This window comes from Microtus oregoni, unplaced genomic scaffold (assembly GCF_018167655.1).
Source record: "Microtus oregoni isolate MIOR12 unplaced genomic scaffold, Mior012 000012F_ref0000307, whole genome shotgun sequence".
In the NCBI taxonomy this organism is placed as follows: Eukaryota; Metazoa; Chordata; class Mammalia; order Rodentia; family Cricetidae; genus Microtus; species Microtus oregoni.
In genome coordinates, this window is record NW_024543071.1 from 4,291,081 (window position 1) to 4,314,214 (window position 23,134).

At 46.5% G+C, this 23,134-nt stretch overlaps 1 protein-coding gene across 15 annotated transcripts in view; it reads left to right on the forward strand.

The window, feature by feature from the left end:
- Positions 1–22,832, forward strand: part of Ablim1 (actin binding LIM protein 1) — a 299,047-nt gene extending 276,215 nt beyond the window's left edge. For 7 of the 15 annotated variants that reach the window (XM_041661018.1, XM_041661017.1, XM_041661021.1 and 4 more), the window contains 11 exons: positions 4,001–4,105; positions 6,052–6,099; positions 8,336–8,476; positions 10,392–10,483; positions 11,496–11,601; positions 12,365–12,429; positions 13,389–13,449; positions 14,443–14,450; positions 15,321–15,395; positions 16,421–16,501; positions 18,188–22,832. In XM_041661018.1, the coding sequence (XP_041516952.1) occupies positions 4,001–4,105; positions 6,052–6,099; positions 8,336–8,476; positions 10,392–10,483; positions 11,496–11,601; positions 12,365–12,429; positions 13,389–13,449; positions 14,443–14,450; positions 15,321–15,395; positions 16,421–16,501; positions 18,188–18,301 (896 nt within the window). In that variant the 3' untranslated portion in view covers positions 18,302–22,832. The remainder of the gene's footprint in view (positions 1–4,000; positions 4,106–6,051; positions 6,100–8,335; positions 8,477–10,391; positions 10,484–11,495; positions 11,602–12,364; positions 12,430–13,388; positions 13,450–14,442; positions 14,451–15,320; positions 15,396–16,420; positions 16,502–18,187) is intronic. The other 8 variants (XM_041661022.1, XM_041661026.1, XM_041661025.1 and 5 more) reach the window with 3 other exon arrangements.
- Positions 22,833–23,134: the final 302 nt, after the last annotated feature.

The window sequence follows — 23,134 nt, forward strand, 5'->3', positions numbered from 1 at the left end:
GGCCCTTTAAAGTTGCACAGCATGCATACAAATAACAACACATTGGGGATTGCGTATCCCGGGTCTGGGCACTGCCACGGGGAGCCAGTGGACACTGGCATCTTGGATTTGCATATCTTCTCCGTTGCTTGTAATCTGTGTGACCTTGAATTATCCTCTCGTCCTTGTGAACGTTGTCTCATTTATGATCCGGAAGGAGAGGACTGGACTCTCTCCTGGGTCAATAGGTGTGTGAGGTGAGGTACCTACTGTCAGTATGTAACCATCAGCACGGTGCTCTCTGAGTACTTTCCTGTAGCTCAGGCTAGCTCCACACTTCTGTGGAGGAGTAGATGACCTTGGACCCTGATCCTTCGATGCCTCTATTCCTGGTGCAAGGATTACAGGTGTATACCTCCAAAACCAGTTTCTGTAGTGCTGGGGCTCAAACCCAGGGCGTGTGTGCACTAGGTCAGCATTCTAGAGACTGAGCTCCACCCCACACCTCATTTCTTATCGCCTCATCCCATGTATCTTCAGAGCATCCCTGCGATGGAGGCCTAGTCAGGAGCTAGGAGCTGGGTCCTGGTGAAGTCATTGACTAGGACTAGGAAGAGGAAGGACCTGAGTCAGACGCCTCTCTTATCCAGATGGCGGGCCTCTCTTATCCAGACGCCGGGCCTCTCTTATCCAGACGCCGGGCCTCTCTTATCCAGACGCCGGGCCTCTCTTATCCAGACACTGGGCCTCTCTCTCCTATCCAGACGCCGGGCCTCTCCTATCCAGAGGGATTTTTCCAGATTAGGTGCTCTTGCTTTAGGATAAATCTACATGCACTCTAAGTGTTGAAGCATAATTGTATCTTCTACATCTTTTTAACTGAAAATTATGATTATGATTATTATTTGTTTTTTTTGAGACAGGGTTTCTCCGTGTAATTACTCTGTCTCTCCTAGAATGTGCTCTGTAGACCAAGCTGGCCTTGAACTCATGGAGATCTGCCTTTCTCTGCCTCCTGAGTGCTGGGATTAAAGGAAACATTACATTCTTATTGAGGCTAATACAAAGACTCATTTCAGTCATTTAAATAAGATAGTTACTAAAATTGTACGAGTTCTGTGAGGCTCAAATGTCAAAATGAAAAATGTGTTTTTTCTGCTTGAGTCTGAAATTGACATTTTAGATGTAGTCAAGTATCATGGGTTTAAATTATAAAAATGACTAAGTCAAGAGAAGTTAGTATGGCCTTGACTTTATATTTAAACATATTTAATGCTCTCTCATTTTATTAGATATATGCGAACATTTTGTTTATATGGAATCATCTTATAATTCATATATGAGTTTACCCTCAGGTTTTAGATCAGATGAGCTTTTTAACTAATCTAAAAAGTAAATCATGGACTATGTGTTCAAGGACATTTAACTTTTAAAGACCGAGTGTGAGTGGCTAAATACAGCTTCTCCCACGACCTGCTTCTCAGCTATTTTGCAAAGCATGTTTCAACTTACATAGGAAGCCTTTACAGCCCGCCTTTTAGAAATCATTTTTATCTGCTGTTTTAGACAGTCCTGTGGGGAATCTTAGGTGATCACAGGGTTAAATCTACTCCCAGAGACCTGCGTGTGCTACCAGTGGATTTTGGTGTTGTTTTTGACAACTGAAAAGGGCTGTGGTTGTTGAGGATGCACAGCCAAGCCTAGAGCAACCGTGCCGTAACTGGCTACAGCACTCCCCAGCCCCAGAACCTTCCAGAGTCTTTACCCTTAACTGTAAAGTGATAGGTTACTACTGCGTCTGTCACCAGTGGGTCCTGTGGATGGAGCCTTGGAACTGTTACCTGCCTTCAGCAACCTTCAGCCTCTGCCCAGCATGTATCTTGTGTTTCCAATGACCCTGCTTAATCAGTCTCAAGATGCGTTTTTCTGGACACTCATCTGACCAATTGTGAAAACCCTCTCCCTGTGCTCTGTAAAGACATAAGGGCTACAGGTGGATCCAGGGCAGGGAACAGTGAGCTGACAGTGGCTGGATTTCTAAGTTAGAGAGAGGTGGGGCTCCCTGTGCAGCAATTGTCCATCACTTACATAAGAGACCCTCCTGGGGTGGAACCATTAAGTTGGAGGATGAACTGGAATGGAAAAGGTGCAAGGAGACGCCACTGTGACCCCACTGCTGGGGACCAGCATTGCTAAGCCAGGTCAGGCGTAGCTGTAGAAGGAGTAAGTTGGCCAGGATCAGTCCTTCACTCCCAGGCGGTTTGTGAGTGCTCACTCTTGGCCCGGGCGATGAGCTGAGCATTGGTGAGAACGGAGGAGAGTCCGTTCTAGTTCAGCTGTACATTGACATAGTACTTTATTTCTAAACACGAGCCCTCTCTTGCCCTTCTCTGCTTGGTCAGACCTGAAGTAGCTGGTGCTCTTTAAGAGAGCAAGATTGCCAAATTTTACTTCACTCCTCTTTAGGGTGATCTAAAAATGTCTATATGAAGATGCATCTCAAAGCCCTGGTAGTTGACTTCTTTCATATTTTGCTGGTTAGATTTTGGATGCTTTGACTTGAAGAAGTCGTGGCCAAAACTGTTTCCTAACAGTCTATATAACCTGCTTGAAATAATTACCTCAGTGGTTAGAACACTTGGCTAGAATGTGCAAAGGCCCCAAACTTAATCCCAAATTCTAAACAAAAAAAAAATTAAATTAAAGTATTTGTACTCCAATTGAATGAAACAACAGTCTACAAAGTGGTCTAAAAAATTGAAAATCATGTTCTATAAGAGATTTCTGACTTGAATGAAGGCCTCTAGGAACAACTGTGAAAGTCATTCACAGTTATACTTCCATAGGCGGTCCTCGGTGTTCTAGGACATAATGTTTGCTCACATGCGGGCAGGAGGACAGATTAGGCCAGTAGCTCGTTTCTTTCTGATTTTGCATATACACTTTCCTGCACTATGGATAGAAAAGGAGTGTGTGTGTGTGTGTGTGTGCGCGCGTGTGTGTCTGTCTGCACTTGCGGATCTGCAGTTAAGCTCCAGCCCTCCACAACTGTGGGTCGTGTCTCCACTATGGGCACACCCCGTGAGTCGTGTCTTCGCTATGGCCAGTCTTCAGTGCTGTAGCCTCAGCACACCCTAGTTTGTGTTGGCCTAGGTCTCTAGCTGGTTGCCTTCTAGCTCCCCTGGGGCCCTTCTCTCTGACGCTGTGCTCCAAGGAACTTCCTAAAGAACTGAAGGAGCCTGCGCCTCCTTCCTGAGCTTGTACATCAGTCCCCTGAGTGAGCAGGTGCACAGTGTAGCGGTACCATGGTAGGGAGACCCGAGAAGCCGAGGCAGAAGCTATCTCCTTCCTGGGTTTGCACGAGCCACAGGGTTCAATTAGAATGTTAGGGATCGAAGTCCTAGTCAGGAGGAGCCTCATCTTGGAAGAGAACACGAATATTCCCAGGGTATCTGACAGAAGGGCCTAACTCTATCTGAAATCTGTCGATTCAGAGCAAGGCAAACAGAAACATATGCTGTAATGAAAGCATTTTACACTGTGAGGGGAAGGACCGGGTGACCAGTGAGGCGCCCAGCCTTAGCCTCAAGTTAAGAGAAACACACTCTAGTGGCCAGCCTCTGCCATTGTGCCTGGAAGGAGCTGGGGCCTGCACGTCCCACCCACCCACATGCTTGGGACTTAAGCATCTGATGTCCGGCCCTGGCCCTTCCTCCCACACACTCCCCACCTCATCGATTTGCCGAGCTCACGGCCTCCGCTGCATGCATTGAATGCTGCTGCATCCCTGACTGCTGGCTGCTTTGAACCTGGTCCTACCTGAGCTCCAATCTCCCTCTTGGAAAACTAAACCTGAGGCCACTTTTGAGGGCCAAGTTGACAAACTGAGTTTATTTCTTTTGTTTTGCCGTTCTGACACTGCCCCGCCTCCAGCCTGTTGTGGTGAATTTTGATACGCTTGCTCGGTTTCCCTTATCGCTCTCCCCCTCTCATTCTGTTTTTTCCATTCTTCTCATTGGAGGCAATGAGCCGTCCAGCGGCCGGAGCTCCCCTCTCCCTTACAGGCCCGACGGTCGCCCTCTAACTCCAACTTACGCTCAGGCCCCTAAACATTTCCATGTTCCAGGTAGGAGCTGACACACGTGTCTCGGTGTCCTGTCACGGTGTAGAATGTAGCTGTGTAATCTCGTTTGTCTCCATCTCTCATGTTCCTTCATCAAGATATACACCATCAGCAAACACTAAATTGCAGGATCTGGCCTTCTGAATGATCCGATTCAAAATTGGTGGGCCTAAAATTGAAAGCCCAAGTTTTCTATTAAAAACAGTTTCTTTTTTTCAGGGGACTAAACCTGGGGCCTTGTACGTGCCATATGAGTGCTTGCCCTCTGAGCCACTCACCCAGCCCTCGCGTGTCCTTACAGAGATTGTGAAGGGAGTGGGAGGCAGAGAGGGTGAAGACCAACAAGAAGGGTTGGGTTTCCCTCCCCTCAAATTGTGGTTCGCTGGCATTAACAAATTAACCTAAGAGCCGTCTCACTAGCTTCTCCTCCTAAAGACTGAACCACAGCGTCACCTCCTTCAGAGTTGTAACACGGGATCAGCTAGGCGGTGTTTCTGTAGTGAGCAGTGAGCAGATCGGCTGCACAGCCTGCCACAATATCTTGCAATTTAGGCTTGGCACTGCAAGCTTTGCCCTGGTAGTCACGGTGCTAACCACCACAGCTCAAATATAACTCACCATCAGAAATGGGAAAACCAGCCAGGCACAGTGGCCCATGCCTTGAGCCTAGCACTTGGGAGGTGGAGGCCAGACTGACCGACAGAGTGAGTTTCAGGACAGCCAGGGCTATACAGAGAAACCCTGTCTCGAAAAACAAGGCAAAACAAATCAAAAACTGGAAACCCAGAGCCTGTCACTCTCCTGACAGTCAGGTCAGCTCAGTCCATAAGAGTGACCAGCCTTCTGCGGCCATCAGAAGTTTCATAAATTACCCTAGACTAGGTTCCTATAACTGTGCCTACCTGGAATTTCTGTTCATTTCTTTTCTTTAAAGTCTGAAATTACCCAGCAAATCAGGAAGGTACAGTAAGATTGGAAACATTTAGCTAGAACTTTCTTTTATTTATTTATTTATTTATTTATTTATTTATTTATTTATTAAGTATTCAGTATTCCGCCTGCATGTATGCCTTCATGACAGAAGAGGGCATCAGATCCCATTATAGATGGTTGTGAACCACCATGTGGTTGCTGGGAATTGAACTCAGGACCTCTCAAAGAGCAACCAGTGCTCTTAACCTCTGAGCCATCTCTCCAGACCTAGAACTTTCTTTAAAATTTATTTTTCATTAATCTTGAAAACTATTATATACATTCGAAGTTTTTTTTTCTTTAATATGAAGAATTCCCCACCAACGTACAGTACCTTAGACAATGGGGGAACAGAGGGGACTTTGGAAATATCTGAACATTTTTAGTTGAAGTGAAATTGTGGCATAACCAGACCGAGTCTCTTCAGACATGTGGATAGCGTTTTGTGCTGCTTTTCCTTTTCCTCTCTCGCCTCTCAACACAAATTTGGCTTGTCTGGATTAGGACTTTGTTGATCATCCAAGTGTTGCTGCCCACATCGCTTCCCATTGTGCCTGTCATTAGCTGAAATCATAAATTGAGCCACCGGTAGTAACTCCTGGCTGCTCAATTTCTTGACAGTAGCGATTTGGGGATTGCTTGTCCCCAAACTGGTTACGTCTGTCTTCCGTCTCCACTGCGTGCATTGCTTCCCGTCTCGATCCCACTTCCAGTGACGTCTGCGTGTGAAATAAATGGCTCATGAGCGAGCCCTCTGTGCGTGCTGTGATGGGTTACAAAGGCGCCCACATCACTCGTGTGTAGACTCGGCTCATTTCTGTTGTCTTTTCTTCCAGTGTGCTCAGTCTTTGTAATACGAAGGTCAGCCGTCTGGGTTATTTTGGTCCACCCTTTGGTTGGCTTGTTGTTTTGTTTTCTTTTTCTCCATCTCCGAGCTGGTTCCCATAATCACACATCTTTGCTTTTCATTTCCACAGATCAAGGGATCAACATTTACCGAAAGCCTCCCATCTACAAACAGCATGGTAACTTAACGCGCTCTCCTCAGCTCTGAAGTAGCGGGCTCAGCTGGGCTCCTCCGTTCTCTCTTTCTCAAAGCGGTTAGGGTGGTCAAACTGGGGCACACTACATATTTTACATGCTCTTGTAATCCGACAGGATACGAATACTGACTTGAAATCCGCGTGCCTGGTACAGAGAATTTAGCTTAGGTGGGAAGCTTCTGTCCATTTCGGGCCCCGTCAAACTGTGTATCACCCTGTCCATAGAAGGGGGAATTGTGGTCGCGCAACAACAAATTGTCTATGACCTTTTCTACACTGCTGAATAATTTAACCAACTTTTAAATAAATTTGAGCTCGCAACTAGTTCAAATAATTAAAGCCAGTAAAACGAACCCCATTGTAGACAGAACAGCTAGCCTGAGGCAAGCAAAGGGCCCATCCCGCACTGCAGAGACGGCTGTATGGTTCATGGGCATATACCCTCTGTGTTTCCATGTCCTCGTCCATAAGCACCAGTAATTTAGATAAGTGTGTCTCTTACATGCCTAGAAGCGAGGACTCACACCAGGGTGGATTTATTACGGTATTTTCACTTTCTGGGGAGATAGGTCTTTTAAACCCAAGAAATCACAGTATTTTCTGCGAGTTTCATTTTTTCTCCCACCATTCTCAGGCCTTTCTGGATTTATCTGCCATAAATCTCTGGCTTAGATAGATAGCCCAAACTGGCTTTCCAATGAATTCTGAAAATTACACATTAATTGTGTTTGGAGATTTGAGGGCTGTTCTCAGAGTCTAGTCAGGAATGAGGAAGAATCCAGATCTCAGCTGAAAAGAAGTGAGAAAAAACTTCCAGGCCAGCATTGTAGGGAGGGGAAATGTGTGTTTTGTTTGGTTTTCCTTTTCTTTTTTATTTCGAGGTTTTACATCCTGTGCTTGCATTTTAAGTTTATTAACATTGTTTTTTTGTTTTTGTTTTTATGGTTTAATGTCTTCCCACACACTCATTAACATGTGAATGTTAACTCCTGACACACCAATCCTAATGAGTAAGTACTGTTGAAAGTCATTCTTCTGTTTCCCCATTAACAATAAAACACCCAGAGTTAGATGTAGTGGCTTCGAGATGTCTGTAAATGTTAGAGTCTCTGGCCCCTAGCTCCCTAAACAGCCAGCAGACTAGAGCCAGGGAGGTGGATGGTGTTAGGCTTTGTGTGGAAGGAATGGCTCTGGTTCCTTCTGTGATAACCATTTGGCAGAAGTCCTCCTTTTCAGCCTGTTGGGAGTGGTTAACATAGCACAGCAAGAGAACCACTTTCCAAGGCTCGCTCGCAGAACTCTGCTCCATGCTTCAGAGATAGGTGTCCTGTCCCAAACTGATACCTGTGCCCTGGAACATTTGCCAGAAAAAAAAGTCACCTTTCTTCCTTTTTACTTAGAAGTCCAGTCTTGTGCTAACACTCTGAGCCAGAAAGTTACTAGAAGAATTGGAATATTCAAAAAATTGTTTCTGGATTTAAAAATATGGGAGCCCCAAAGAAAAGTAATTTAACTTCAGCCTTATAAATATGTTTTAAAATGCCAAGCCGGTTTCCCAAGTCTGCTGGAATTAGGGACTGACTGCTTAATCTGGTTTGTTTTGCTTCGATTCTGAGCTTGGATTTGGGGCTCGCAGTCAGTGAGTCCTCCACTAAGGATAACCCTGGGAACTAAGGTTGCTTGCCGGGGTCACTCTTGTTTTCAAGCTGACCGGCTCACTTGTTTGAACAGACCCCGAACAACAGTGAGTCTCGGTGGGACCATAAATCACACCGACGTCCTACAAGGCCAGAAGTGGATTTCTCCATTTCAGTTTCTTCTAAGATTCAAAGACCCATATAGAATGCATAAAGGGTTAATGAACTAGATTATCATATCTGTGGCTTCTGGCCCCCAAAGACAAAGCCAGCCTTTCCCTAGCCATAGACATCACAGCCAAATGTAACTTCTCCTGCTTTCTACTTAGCTCTTTAATTTCAAATTTCTAATTATCAAAATTTCTAGTCCCAAGAATATGTAAAAGTTAGAGAGTGGACAGAACTATGATGGCCGAAGTGCTGAGAGTTTTAGCCTTGAAAGGTTCTGTGATGAATGGAAAGTCAATGTCTGGGGTGGTACCAGCGTCCCTTACAGACCCATAGCTAAGTCATGTCTGGGGTGGTACCAGCGTCCCTTACAGACCCAGAGCTAAGCATCCCTGGTTCCCACCTAGATGCAGCTGCCTTGGCAGCCCAGAGCAAGGCTTCAGAAGATATCATCAAGTTTTCCAAGTTCCCAGCAGCCCAGGCACCAGATCCCAACGAGATACCAAAGATTGAGACGGACCACTGGCCCGGTCCCCCCTCGCTTGCCGCCATAGGTATGCAACCCATGCAGCTAAGTCAAACCGACGATTTCCTAGGAGAGTGTAAAATGAATTGCTTAAAAACATGCAAAGAAATGTCACAAAGACGTTTCAGAAAGTGCATAGATCGGGGGGCAGAATAGTGAAAAAAATGAACCTAACACCAGTATGCACACAAAATGCTTGGAGGTTACCAAACTGCCTCCCATGGCCTGGCTGTACACAAAACGCACAGAGACCCAGAACTGTTCTAAAACTCATGGCGTGGACGGACTGGCTTGACTCAGTTGTCTGTTGTGTAAGCTGACCCAGGGGCATTATTCTGGAGAGCAGAGTGGGTAAAATTGTGGGCGTCCACTAGACCATATCCTTGCCCAGTTAAGTTTGTTTTAGACTGTATCTGGATTGTCTTCCTCACTGCTAACAGGCAGCCTTAACCCTGCAGACCTCTGCCCGCTCCACTGCTACTGTAGTAGGCATTCCGCAGCATAGCTTGTGTGTGTTTCCGTCTGCCATTCCATGATCCTGCGCTCCAGTGCCACATTGGAACCATGTCGTTCTTTGCTTTCTGCTTCCCAGTCGTGTCTGTATCTTCACTGTTTTGTCATTAGTGAGTGGGTTACCAAGCCCAGCAGCTGAGACCGAAAATTAGGTCAGTCTTACAGGGTACAACTACCCTCATTTCTGTAGACAACCTGAAAGGCCTTCAATGTTTCAAAAATTCTTAATCTTCCTGTTCAGGTTGTGTTGGTTTTTTTCAAAAAAAAAGAATAACTTATATAGGCAATAGAACTTTATTTTAAAGTAATTAATAGTTATAGAAATAGTTGAAGAGAAATCTATTCTCATTATCCACAAATATTCTATAATTAGGTTGATGAGATGTTTCTAATTCTTACAAACTTTGGTCTATTGATTTTTATTAGTATAAACTAAAGAGAAAATCCACATTGGCTTTTTTAAGTCTAAGAAGGAAGCAGCTGTCAATCTCTGCCCTTCAGGAAGTTTTGGGGCTCTTAGGTTTCTACCCAACCGCATTGCTCAGAGAGAAGGGAAGTCATTGTTGACGTTGTCATCACTAAATCCTCTAGAGTTGCCTAGAATCCTGAAGTGAGGGAAATGCTTTCCCCCTTCATCAAAATAACAAAAAGTACAACTATTAGTAAATTTTATTAGACTAGGCAAAGTTCCTAGTTCTCCAGCCAGGTTAATCTAAATGATTTAGAAAAAAAAAAACAACACTGACCTTAGCCTTCCAGTCGCTCAGACAGACACCTCCTGGAGGCCTAGAAGTGATATGCCAGCTGCTGTAATCTCCAAAGTTGCTCTGAGCTGTACTAACCCTGCTTCTGTTTACCTATTATTGGCAAATTCTCTTGTGACTGATTTTTACTGTGTGAGGAAGGGAAAACTGTAGACCCACCCTTTAAAAGAAGCACAGCAAATGTGTTTCTTAATGGATTTACTAAGGGCAGAAGAAAAAGTAGAAGTTTATTTTTTTAAAAAGTCTCAAACCAGGAGAAGAAGGAACTACAAGCATTAAGAACTTGCCACAAGATAGCAACTGTCTCAGCCATTTGCAGATATGTGGATGTTTGGATTCCTTGCTAGTTAAAGCTTACCAGTAATAGCTGGAGGTACCTACCTCTCCACTTAGTATAATGAACTCTGGCCTGCAGCTGATGCCTTGAGACTCAGTAGCCCCAGCAAGCCCAGGTCTAGTTGGCAGACATGTGGATGGGCCCTGAAAAGCCAGCCCATGGCGCTGATTGGTGGTGGGCATCTTCCCCTGTGGTATTGTGCCCTTTGCTGTGTGAAAAGCCTGCTGCCCTGCCACCTTACCAGCCTGAGAGACAGCCAGATGGGCTGGACCGCTAAGATCCCTCTGTCGTGGGGCAGATGTGAGAAGTTGTCTTTACTGTGGAACTAGGAACTGACATGCGACGCAGATCTAGCGGCAGAGAGGAAGATGAGGAGGAACTCCTGAGACGCCGGCAGCTTCAAGAGGAGCAGTTGATGAAGGTTTGTCCTCGCAGCTGGCCTCAGGTCCATTCCAAGAGGCCTGGGGTTTGCTTGTTTTCAATAAGTACCTGGTGCAAGCACTCCACCAAGGAAGTAAGCGGTGCTCCCAGACCTCAGGGGTTTGCAGGCCTCTGGTGACCCGAGGTGGTGACAGTGAGGCTGGAGGGTTAGGGGGTGACAGAAGGCAGGGAGCGTAAGACTGTGGGGTAGGTATGCTGGTATTAAAGGATGGGGGTGTGGAGGGCTCCTGCGGGCCAAGATGGATGCACCCAGGGGCAAGCAGGCCTTGCTAGAGCCATTTCCTTGGGATGGCATATATTGGCCCAAGCCTTTCCTCAGGACAGAATATGTATCTGGGATGGTAAAATAGGTACTAATTGGTCTGCCACCAAGAGTCCCCTCTTCCCCCTCTCCTTTTATGCATTCTTGCTTTTTGCTAGGACCTCTGGTACCTCAGAGGGCTAATGAATTCTAAACTCTGACCCATTAGGGGCTAATGGAGCCCTTAGAATGGTGTCCTCCAAAGCTGTGAGACGTGCACATGGCACTGAGTGCACAGGAGAGAGTCCCAAGAGCCGCACTGGCTTGTGTAAAGTGTGTAAACAGTGAGAGATGGGTGTGAATCAGGATGTACAAGCTGGGGGCTCCTGGGGGGGGGGCACAGTTTGCTTCCTTCCAGACTTTCTAAAGTATATGTGAGCATATATTTCTTTTTTTTTAAATTTTTTTTAAAGCAAGCAATGGAATTTCTTGTTTAAGGATCCCAATCCATAATCTCTCCCTCCTATATCAAAAATCATCAAATGTGCACACAAGCTGAGGCCTTTGGGGGAGGGCAAAAGAAGGGAGGTGATCTTTGAACATGGAGCCTGGCTGGGGATGAGAAGGTTCCCCACTGGAAAAGCTAGAACCTGATCCACCTCCTAAGGAAGCGCAGGCTTCGAGCAGGAAAGGAATGGTTGGTGGCAGCAAGTGCATCGTGTTTCCTTTCCTTTTTTCTCTCTGTGGACAGCTCAACTCAGGCCTGGGGCAGTTGATACTGAAGGAAGAGATGGAGAAGGAGAACAGGGAAAGAGCGGCCCTGCTGGCCAGTCGCTATGACTCTCCCCTGCACTCAGGTGAGCAGCGGACCCCGCCTTCTGTGCCTTAAGGGTGGGCTGAGCTGCCTGCTTGTTACCCAGGGGACAGGACCAGCTTGTGTGATCTTCTAACTCCTGAGTGTGGGATGCTGGTCTGTGTGAGTATGTGATGCTACAACTACATAGGTCAATAAACAATTTCAAAAAGACTGTCCTGTTCAGAGATGCAGGGGTATTGAACTGATCTGCTCCCTCCATAACCAAGCTGCCTCTCAGACTCCTGCACCTTCACAGATGAGATTCTGTAGCCAGGTCTCCTCCCAGGGGCCCCGATGTGATTGGCTGGACCATCTTGATATCTTACACCATTGGTTTCTGGGGCAGGTTACTGATGCCAACTCCCACCACACCTGGAGCATAAGCACCCACACATCCCTCGGCTCAAGTCCTTGCTCTGCAGACTTCCTTAGCACCTATCTTTTTTTCTCCTATAATGCCGAAATAATGGTGTTCTTAGGATTGAGGGCTCAAAGTAAGAAGGTGCACTTATATCCTGTTTGTGGTAGAGAACCATAGGGGTCCTGCTAGCTTCAGCTCCAACTGGGCTGTGTGTCCTTCCTCCTCCTGCCTCTCCTAGAGATGATCACGCATCTCCTACATGCTCCCCGAGAAGGCAGTTTGTTGTAAGACCACAACCCAATGTCATTTGGATTCTCTTTCCCAAGTCTTTAGTTGTGCGAGATCACTGGCAATCTCACTGAATGAAACACTAGCAAAGTCTTTTGTTTTTTTCCTCATCCAGCTGCACATGCTCCATCGTCAAAAACTTCGTCTCTCCCTGGTTATGGCAAGAATGGCCTTCACCGGGTAAGACTTCCTTCAGTTAATGGTGTCTGTGTGTCTCCTTCTCACAGTTTGTACTGGCGGATCATCAGAATAATCTGACTCCTTTGTGTGCTTGTGTGGTCTTTTTGCTTTCTGTTACATTTTTATTATGGTCTATGCATGTCAGTATGTTCATTTATGTGCGTGTGCCGCATACTCAATGGAGCATGTATGGAAATCAGAGGTCAACTTGTGGGAACCAGTCCTCTCCCTCCACCGTGTGAGTCCCCCACACTGAACTTGGGTCCTTAGGCATGGGCAGGTACCTTTACACTCTGAGGAATCCCTTGTTCTTGCTGCTGGGACACAGAGCACACTGCCACCTGCCTAGCTTCTTGGTGAATCACTTTGAGGTATAATAAGCAAAGGAAAATGCTTCTTTTTCAAGGAGAAAGAATTAATTTTGATGGCCGATGTAACTGTAAGAGACTAATTAAGCAATAGCAGACACTTTTTCTTATAATAAGGCAAAAAGTACTCAGTTCATAATCTCTATAAAGAGAGATGGTGGCAACCACCTTCCCTTACCAAGCCTAGAATAATTACAGTTATGTAGTTACTAGATGTAATTCCTAGAAATACATTGTGGGGATGGGGCAGGGTCTCTCTATGTAGTCCTGACTGTCCTGGAACTTACTATGGTGATAAGGCTGGTTTTGAACTCACAGAGATCCACCTGCATCTGCCTCCTGAGTGCTGAGATTAAAGGCACCTTTAGAAAAATATTTCTATCTATAAAGAAGAAATACTTGTCTGCTGGACATCACCATAGATGCTTGTAAAACACTGCGATTTCATAATTCGAAGAATAAATTAGATAAATAGTGACCACCCAGGATTTTAGCCTGGGAAGCCTTAGAATCTTATAAATCTGTTCTCCTATTTCCAAATCTAAAATAACCACAGGAGCTTTTCCAATGATAATGTTTTCCTCATTGCAGCCGGTTTCCACAGACTTTGCTCAGTACAACAGCTACGGAGATGTCAGTGGCGGAGTTCGAGGTAAGGCTCCAAAGGGAGGCGAACCCTAACACTGTCACTTCTTGTGAGCCTGGCTCAGGAGAGGCTCTGTAATCACCTCTCTGCCTATGTTTATGCTCTGTGTATCCCACAGTAGGGCCACAGCTCTCTTCTCTGAGTTACTAGCAAGCACAAAAACGTCAAGAGTGTTTCTAGATCAGTGTTTCTCAACACTGATCAGTGGGTTGCAACTCCTTTGGTGTCGAATGAAACTTTCACAGGGGTCACCTAATACCGTTGGGAAACACAGATATGTGCAGTACCATTCATAACAGTAGCAAAATTGCAGTTCTGAAGTAGCAATGAAAATAATTGTATGGGTGGGGGTCACCACAACATGAGGAACTGCATTAAAGAGTCACAGTGTTGGGAAAGTTGAGGGCCACAGCTCTCGATAAATACAAGCATGGGAAACCACGTTGTCCTTCTGCATGCTGAGTACTCCAGTGAAGGAGGTTTAACCCTACATGAGGTGCAGCCACCGCCCTCAAAGGGCATGTGGCGACAATAGGGAGGAAGGGTGTTTGATTGATGCCTGAAGTTGAAGCAGGCATTTCCTGGCTTCAGGGAAACCAGTGGTTCAGTGTGTGGACTGATTAGGACTGAGGAAGGAGCATGGTTCATTTTGGAATGTTTCACAAGTTACAATAGAAATACAGGGTTACTCTTGCGATTCTGTGGGTTTTGGAAATGTTTCAGAAGTTACCGCAGAAATACAATGTTACTGTTGGTGATTCTATGAGTTTGGGAATGTTTGGGAAGTAACGAAGTTACTGTAGAAATACAATGTTACTATTGGTGATTCTGTGGTTTTCTGTAGAAATACATTGTTACTATTGGTGATTCTGTGGTTTTCTGTAGAAATACAATGTTACTATTGGTGATTCTGTGGTTTTCTGTAGAAATACAATGTTACTATTGGTGATTCTGTTTTCTCCTGGTCTCTCCCTAATGATTTTCTTTTTCCTTTTTCAGACTACCAGGTATGGATGGCTTTGTTTGCCTTGAGTTGGCCACATCAGACAGAACATTCATTCTCTAGTCTGTGCTGCTACTTCAGGGGAATGGTTTCCGCTGGAAGGATGATTATGGTGGTTGATTGTCTAACCATTACTCCATAGCTGGAAGGAGCAGGCATGTCTGGTAGACAGGTCATGTTGTCACTGCAGACTTTTTGGGTAGGGCTTGAGCTGTGCCAGGTGTGAGAGGACTCTCTTCTCTGACTGGCGCGAGCCCTGTCCAGGGTAGAAGTGAGTGGCTTCACTGGCACGGGTGCACACTTTTAGTTATGGTCTTTCAGTGCTTAGGGGCTGCCTTTCCTTGGTTGTCCCCAAATTAAATGAAGTAGGACTCTTAGCCACTGGGAAAGAACAGTTTGCTCCCAAGGCCTTGCTTTTCATCTTGTAAGACTGGAAGGAAGCTTGAGAAGGGAGAATAAATCCAACCTAAGATAAAGAAAGAGAAAGGTAAAAGGGTCTGGTGGTGTATCTTTTATTCTCGGTACATCAGAGGCTGAAGGTTCTAGAATTCAGGGCCAGCTGGGCTACAGAGAGAGATGGACACAGAAGGAAAATAATAGTAATAGAACCGACAGTTTTTATGCGTATATCCCTCCACCTGGGCAGCCTACGTGGGGAAATAATCCATAGTCATTAATCCATGATTTTTCTCCAACTTGATTACATATTATCAGTCTTACTCTGTAAGGCTCTCACTTTGAGAAATACATGGTAGTGAACATTACAGGATGGGAGGATCTGAGACTCGACAGGAAAGTCAGGGAGCACTCACAGCCCTGCCTGGGCTTCCGCTGAGATTTTCTGCTCACCACTGAACATGCACGTCTGTTGCAGACCCTCCCAGATGGCCACATGCCAGCCATGCGGATGGATCGAGGAGTGTCCATGCCTAACATGTTGGAACCAAAGGCAAGTGTGACTGTTCCTTTCCTCTTGTGGCTTCCTATCTGTTTGCTGTGTTCAGAGTGTAAGAGCCTCCTGGCCCCAGGTTGGCACATTCAAACAAGCTTGTCCTAAGTGTCCTGTTATTCCTGTTTGGACCAGACTCACTCAGCAGATTTAAACCTTTACTGCCCACAGTACTCTGCTCACAGTGAGGTACCAGAACCTTTTCCCTAGGTGCTACCTTGACCCTTGCCACATGCATCTTGAGGCCTGTCCAATGCTGAGTGGAATGTCAGAAGCCTGCTCCAGATTTTGTGATCAATATGTCCCAGTTTGCCAGAAGTTTCTTAGGGTTACTAGCAAACATCTTGCATACTACATCTGATTAGCCATGGACAAACTGACTTGTCTGTTCATTCTATCTCCAGAACATTCTGTGCCTCGAGGTATGCCAGACGTGATGGAACATACCTTTAGTCTCAGAGATCAAAAGGAGGGGCCTGAATCTCTTAATTTGAGGCCAGCGTGGTCTACATAGTGAGTTCTAAGCAAACTAGGGCCACATAGTGAGACCCTGTCATAAACAAAACAAAAGGGGTGTCCAAAGACTTGGTCTCCTTGATCCATTAGATGTGGCTTATTCAGTGTGTCAGCTTCCAGAACACTGTTTTGGGGCCTGCTTGGCTGTATGAATTCACAAGTCTGTCACAGCTAAGAGCGCTGAGCCCTTCACAGTTAGCTATAATCTAACAGTATCATGTAAGAGGCAGCACATGTGCCTACCACACCAGATCTCCACTAACGTTGACCTTCCCGACTCATTCATAGTCAGTTAACAATTCTCCCACTCAGAAGACTGTTCCCAAGGCACAGCGCAGCGTGCATCACTGGTTGAGAGATGGCAACGTACAAGAATCTGTCCCTGTGCCCTCACTAGAGGGTCTTCATACCCACTCTTGTTGGTATCCCTAGCTGCGTGTGCTGGACTTTGGGTTGTGCTTGTGAATTAAATGGATCCTAGTGTTCTAGACAAGGTGTTTTTCCTTCAGATATTTCCATATGAAATGCTCATGGTGACCAACAGGGGGCGCAACAAAATCCTAAGAGATGTGGATAGAACCCGGCTGGAGGTAAGCAAAACAACTCTGTATATCACCAACACACACACACACCAGGGTACCTCTAAACACATCTAAATGTGTATTTCCAGGGGAAACCTAAAGTAATGGGAACAACAACAACAAAAAAACCCACCAGTTTCACATTGTAGGTGGCACAAAGAGCAACCTAAAATCTTGAGACTCTCCAAGAAAATACCACCGCAGGATGGGAGTTTATAGCCATCCAGCCATTGCTCCTATCCAGTGCTCAGCACTTCCTTAGGAGCCTAAGGTGGAAGTGTGGACAGTAAAGAGAGAACATAGAAGGACGCTTCCATACCCAGTCAGCATCAGTGCAGGCATTCGCTGGCTTCAGAGGGGCCAGTGGTCAAGTGCACACGCACACATCCAAGTCTGCAGCTAGTCAGTGTGTAAAAATGCCTGGTAAGCTTTAGAATGACTGCAGAGACACAGCACGGCTTCATCGTATTCTTTTGGAAATCCAATGTTGGTGTAATTAGGGCTAGATTTCAGCTCGATCATCTCAATCCCTACTAAAATGTATTCCCAGGCCCAAGTCTACCCCTTCTTTGTACCTATCCATCTGAATTATTATTTTTTCTTCTTTTTCAAGACAGAGCTTCTTTGTGTAGTCCTAGCTGTCTTGGAACTAGCTCTATAGACCAGGCTGGGTTTGAACTCACAGAGATTCACATGCCTCTGCCTCCCTAGTGCTGGGATTAAAGGCGTGCACAGCCATGACCCGCCACTCAGCTCTGTCTGAATGATTTTTTTAGTTAAGTAACTATTTTGTCTGCCGTCTCAGGAAGAATCAAGTTCATTCCCTAACACAAAGGAGTGTTTTTGTGGATGAGGTCAGGCTAGCCCTGACGATTCTAGCCTGTGTTAAAATGGGACTTCACAGGAGGTATGGCCCATGAAAGATAAGCATCCTTCTCTCCTGTTAATGGGCAGTGGGAAGCACTGGGCTCTCCTAGGGGCCACCCTGGAGGTCCCTTTTGTTTTTGGCTGTTCCTATTGTCCTTTATTCTCTGTATCTCCTCAACATGCCAAGGACCTGAAGTGACAGCTGCTGCTTCCAGTGTCACAAATCCCCTTCCCATGCCCAGCTGCTAGCCCAGCACCAAAGTGTTGCAGTGCTGGTGGGAGTCTACCAGCTGCTTCCTCTGGTAGAGAGGATACTGGGACTGGCCATGTCTGAGAAACAAGCACCAGAGAGAGGAAGCCGCCTCTCTCCCCAGCCTGATGCCTCTTCACAACAGCATCAGTGTCTCTCGGTTTCTGCAGGGAATCCATTCCAGGACACCCTCCCCCAGCAGATAACAAAGTCAGCAAGTACTTGCCCTGAGTCTTACAGAAAGTGATATGTGTTTAGATGTTGACTTCACACACCCTCCTGCATGCTTTAAATCATCTCTAGATGTCGCATACCTTTGGGTACAACCTACGTGACATGTCTGTAGTTGCAGCACTGTGTGGTTTAGGGCAGAATGACCAGGGACACCGTCTGCACATGCTTAGGTCAGACGCAGTTCCGGAAGAGACACTTCACTTTTGATCTAACGTTGATGAAACTGGGGGTGCTGAAGCCGCAACTATGGAAGGCTGGCTGTATTCATAAACTGGGGAAACACACCTCAAGGTCATTGTGTGACCATTAGGACTACTAACACCTTCTTGCTTTTCTCTCCCCAGCGCCACTTAGCCCCAGAAGTATTTTGGGAAATCTTTGGGATGTCCATACAGGAATTTGACAAGTTACCTCTTTGGAGACGCAACGACATGAAGAAGAAAGCTAAGCTCTTCTAAATCCCCCGGATAAATGACAATCGAGAAAAGGACTCTCAGTGGTGGTGGTGCCTAGAACGTTGTATTAAGGCCCAGAATCATCGATCCGAGAATTTATTCGCTACCCAACAGCAACACTGAGGAAAAGTCTGATCTCAGCACCCATGGGTCACATCCCCGGCCAAGCAACAGTAACACTTGGAACAGCCATGGGTTAGAAACTTCTCTGTTCCCAAACTCAGCAGTGATCTCCACACGTGACCTTTTCACGTGACTACGTCCACAACAGGGGCTTCTTTCTCCTTTTTATTCCCCCTTTAATTGATGTGTAACTTAGCGCTGCCTGTACCTGTGAGAGTCAGCAAGTGCCCTTAGGAAGCCACACGGGAAGGAATGGCTGGGAGCCCTGAAGTATGAGTCTATTTATTATGTAGCACTGTGGCTGAGGAGGAGTCCAGAGCCCAGCGTCGATGTGGTAGCAACAACCTGGCCTTTCCTTGGCAGCCTTCCTCTGCTCTTCCTGGGCCCCGGGGGAAATGGAACTCCCTCAGGGACCTGGGCAGCTCTGAGTTCATGGCTGAGTACCAGAAAAAATGATTTGAATATGCTTCTTTTCTCTTCCTGTGTGCTGGAATCCAGTAGGCTAACTGCTAGGGGAAAAAAATGAGAAAGGAAAAGGAAATTAAGGAAGCCCCCTCCCCCCCCCCCCCCATTGAACGTTTTTCTGCCTGACGATGTGCTCAGTCCTCTCTCCCTATAAACTGAGCTGGTGTGTTCACCTTTGCAAAGAAAGAAAGTAAGGCAAAACGAGTTTCCAGATTGGTTCAGCTGCTGCTGGGTGGTTGTTGCCCATGCGTCATGTCTCTCTTAGAGAAGGAAAATCTGTGCCCTGCCTCCGTCCCAAGTTCTCCCCCGCAGTGTCCCCTCCTGTCTGTCTGGCATCTGAAGGGTCAGGTCAAGCCCATACTGGTTTTGTGTGTCAAGGGCATAGACCAAGAGAAGACAAGCTTTACTCCTTCAGATCTCTGCAGCTCTGAAGTTGACGGCTTCAGACAGAGTTCATGCGGTCTAGTTTGCCCTGACACACTGACATGCTTGCCTGTGTTCACACCTGTGTGTTACTCACCCAGGGATGTTCTGTGAGTCTGTCTGTGCTTTGTAACCTCCGCTTGAATGCACCACATTCAGTGTGCCACGCTGTGCTGCGGCTTTGATGGGGCCTTTGCATGAGAGCATGTGACCCAGATGAAGAATGAGGCTTGAGACCAGCATATGTGGTGAGCCGTGGAGACTCTCGCTGGGTTCAGACTGCAGACCACAGAAGTGAGGCCAGGGTGGTTTAGGGCTCAGAGCATCTGTCTCACTGGAGAACCTGCATACTCCACAACTCTCAGTGAAAACTGGAGCCTAGTTCTTTCATTGCAATGTATGAACAAGGCCACATGATAAGCACTGGTTTGAGCTGGATTGTGAACAATCTCTCCAGGTCCACAGATTCTATCTAATGGTCACATTGATTCTTCTGCTCTGGGGCTCTTTTTGGGAGTTTAAGCTCTGAGAGAAAGCCAAGGGGAAGCATTTTAATTCCCTCTCAGATCACAGTTGAGCACAAAACCCAGAAACTCCTTCCAGGATTAGAGTGACTGGCTGTTTGCTGACACCAGCAGTGAGGAGCAAGCAGCATAGATTCGGAGCCCGTGCTGCAGTCCGTGACTTGTGACCTGCTTCTTTGGGTTGTCCTGCCTTACTCCTGCAAGGGGGTTAAGTATGAGAGCTCCTCTCACACCCATTAGCACAGTTATCAAGAGCGCCACACCGCATGGCCGGCGTAGATAGGTCCAGCTCCCCTTGGTTGGGAGGCAGACTGCAAATGGGGTTCCCCGTGCATGTTTTCATTGTTTTGCTCCTGCTGCCCTGCCCAGCACTGACTGCGTTGGCATGAGGCTGGTGTCTCCTGGTTCTCATGTTGCCCTGGCAATGGGCAGGATGGAGAGTGGGTGCCACAGTGAGCAAGGGTGGCCTGGCGGGAGACTTTGTGTATCCAGTACGGAGGTTACAAATGGCCCACCATGCTTTGTACCAGTTACTATGTCACTGTTCGTTGGGGAGACAGGGACATGAGCAGGCGCAATTGCTAACGTTCTGCACCTGCTCTCCATAGTTCATGTGGATGTCTTGACATATGAAAATGCAGCTGAAGGGGGAGGAGGGCAGGGACACTCCTCTTTATACGGAGAACTTTGAGTAAGTTAGAGGACCTGCTAGGATTGCAATGATAACTGAAAAATGAAACTCTTAAATTCCTGCAGTAACAAAATCCTGCTTTTATGTGACCATTTGAACTCGGTCCCCCATCTAACTGGGGGGGGGGGGGATTGGTATTCCATATCAGCATACTAGTTAATTTAAATTGTATCATGTAAAAAATGTATTTCTAGAAAACACCAATAGGAACCCCGACTGCCCCGGGAAAGGAGTGATGGAAAGGTCACACCAGGGTCTCAGTCCATTCCCTTGCAGGTTCCAGCCAGAAAGATACGCGGAGGATGATCCGGTTTTAACCGCCAGACCCATGGTTGGGGCTGTGGTGCCATATCTGTGCTATCCACATGACTGGCCTTGGCATGCCCAAACCACAACACGGGAGATGGGTGGTCTTCATTTTACCCCACCCTGCTGAACACAGGAAAATTCCAGTTCCTAGAAATCAAAGCGGCTTGTTCACTTGGGGGAGAATCTATGTATGGCAGACGTGGTGCGTATATTAAGGGCTGTATTTTTTAGCATCTGACCTACTTGTACCTGACGTGTGTACAGATTGCATGGTGCAGAAGTGGCTTCCTTGGCCATGTGGTAGTCTCAGTGCTTCCCCCAGAACTTCTCCAGGAGAGGCCAGACCCTCAAGTCGTCTTCCCGTGCAGCTTACTAGAGAGACAAAAAGCCTTTGAAAACAGCTAGCTCTGCATTTTCATACCTGTGTGGAGTTTGTGATGAAATATTTTTAATATGACTCCTTTACCAACTAAACATGAACTGCCTGTTCTCTGAAACCCAAAGAGAAAAACTGCAGTTAGTGGGTTCTAAGGTGCAAAAAGGGGGGGATAGTTTTCTATCTGTCCTGTCCTCTGCTCTCCCCAAGTCCCAACTCTGTTGCCTCCAGCCTGAGCCTTCTCTCCCGAGGCACAGCCCCACCTCTGTGGCTTCCATTTCTGTCTACAGTCGCTCGGTCACTCGCCTCCAGCACGGAGAGGATCAGCTGGTGGTGTTTCTAAAGCAGGACTTCTTTGCTTTGAACCAAACATCATTTTCTAAAAATAGCTTCACCAATGATGCCGTCAAAAATATCTGCTTTTGCAAGTTTAAAAGAATTCAAATTAACCTCTTTTGAGTCTTTGTTAAGAACGAAAGAAATCTCAAGCAAACCTAGAGTGGCATCCCAGGGCATGCTGCAGGACGCTGGCATGGCGCATGGCTCCAGGCTGTGTGTTCCAAGAACCCTGCTCAGAAAAGATTTCTCGTAACTGCTTAATCTGTACTTTTTGTGCCCTCCTCAATTTTGAGTTACGTTTTTTTCTTCTTTAGACAAACCAAGGCTTTGTATGCTTCAATTTCACTCTTTCATGCCCCCTTTGAAGAACTTTCTATCCAGAAAAAGATAGTCAGAGCTTTGGATTTGTGGTGACATGTCTTCCAGGGGCCACGTACAGGGAAGGAACACCGCCTCTACTGGAACAGAATGAGCAAGGCTTCAGCATCTTCAAGACCACAGTTTCCATTTTCTCCCCTTGGAGCCGAGGGAGAGGGAGACAGACAGACCTTGGATTGCTTTCACTTGTGTGTGTGTTCAGTGTTGTGGCAAACTCACAAAGAAGGACAGTGGCTGCTCACGCTGAAGCTCTCTAAGCAGTGGAAGTGTGCACAACAAAGTTCAACAAAGCCAACTTTTTGTCCCAGAAGCATAATGCAATTGAGTGGCAGTTATCTTAATAAAATGCTTTTCTGTGTCTCTTCCAAGAGTGACGGTCCCATGAATCACTTCCCCTGGATGAAAGAAAGAGACAAGCCTGTATGCATGGATGTTCAGAAAGGTTATGATTATGTATGAAAATATTTTCCCTATGGAAGAGGAGATAGTTGTCCACAGAATTGATTTTTTTTGGGGGGGGTTCTCTGTACAGATATGTCTGGTGGTAAATGTAGGGGTTTCCATGAGATGCCAAAGACCCTGCATCGAATCTCTTGTAACTTGGTTAATGGGATTGCTTTGATAAAAGAAAGCCTAGTCACTCTTCCTTCCCTCCCTCCCTCCCCTTGTTGGTGATATGAATGCAGGTGTTCGCAAGACGTTCTTGAGAAGCTGTGCTGTGTTCCCTGTGGAGATGGTGTGTGCCAGTGCCTGAGCACCTGGTGCCAGGTGCAGAGGGGAGCTTGGCCTGCAGGCCCCCGTCACTGAGCTGTCCTTTCCCAGCCTGCTCTGCGCCCATTGCAGGCAGCACACACCACCCTCCTTCATCACTGTATTCAACTCCATGAATAAACTGTGTGCTTCCTCCCTGAGCGCCTCTGGCACTGTTCTGTTTCCTGCTCCCCTATCAGTCAAACTCCCAGGAACCGGAACAAAGAGCAAAGTTAAAGCTATAGCAGGTTGTCTTTGTTTTAATACTTAAGAAAATGTATTTTAAGTGTATATGTAGGCACACATGCACGCGTGAGCAGGTGAAGTTTGTGTTTGCTTCCTGAGCTGCCTGAGGTGGGTGCTATGAATGGAACTCTAGTCCTCTGAAGAGCAGTACATGCTCCTAAATACGGAGCCATCTCATCCCACGTGGTATTTTTCCATCATATTCATTGATG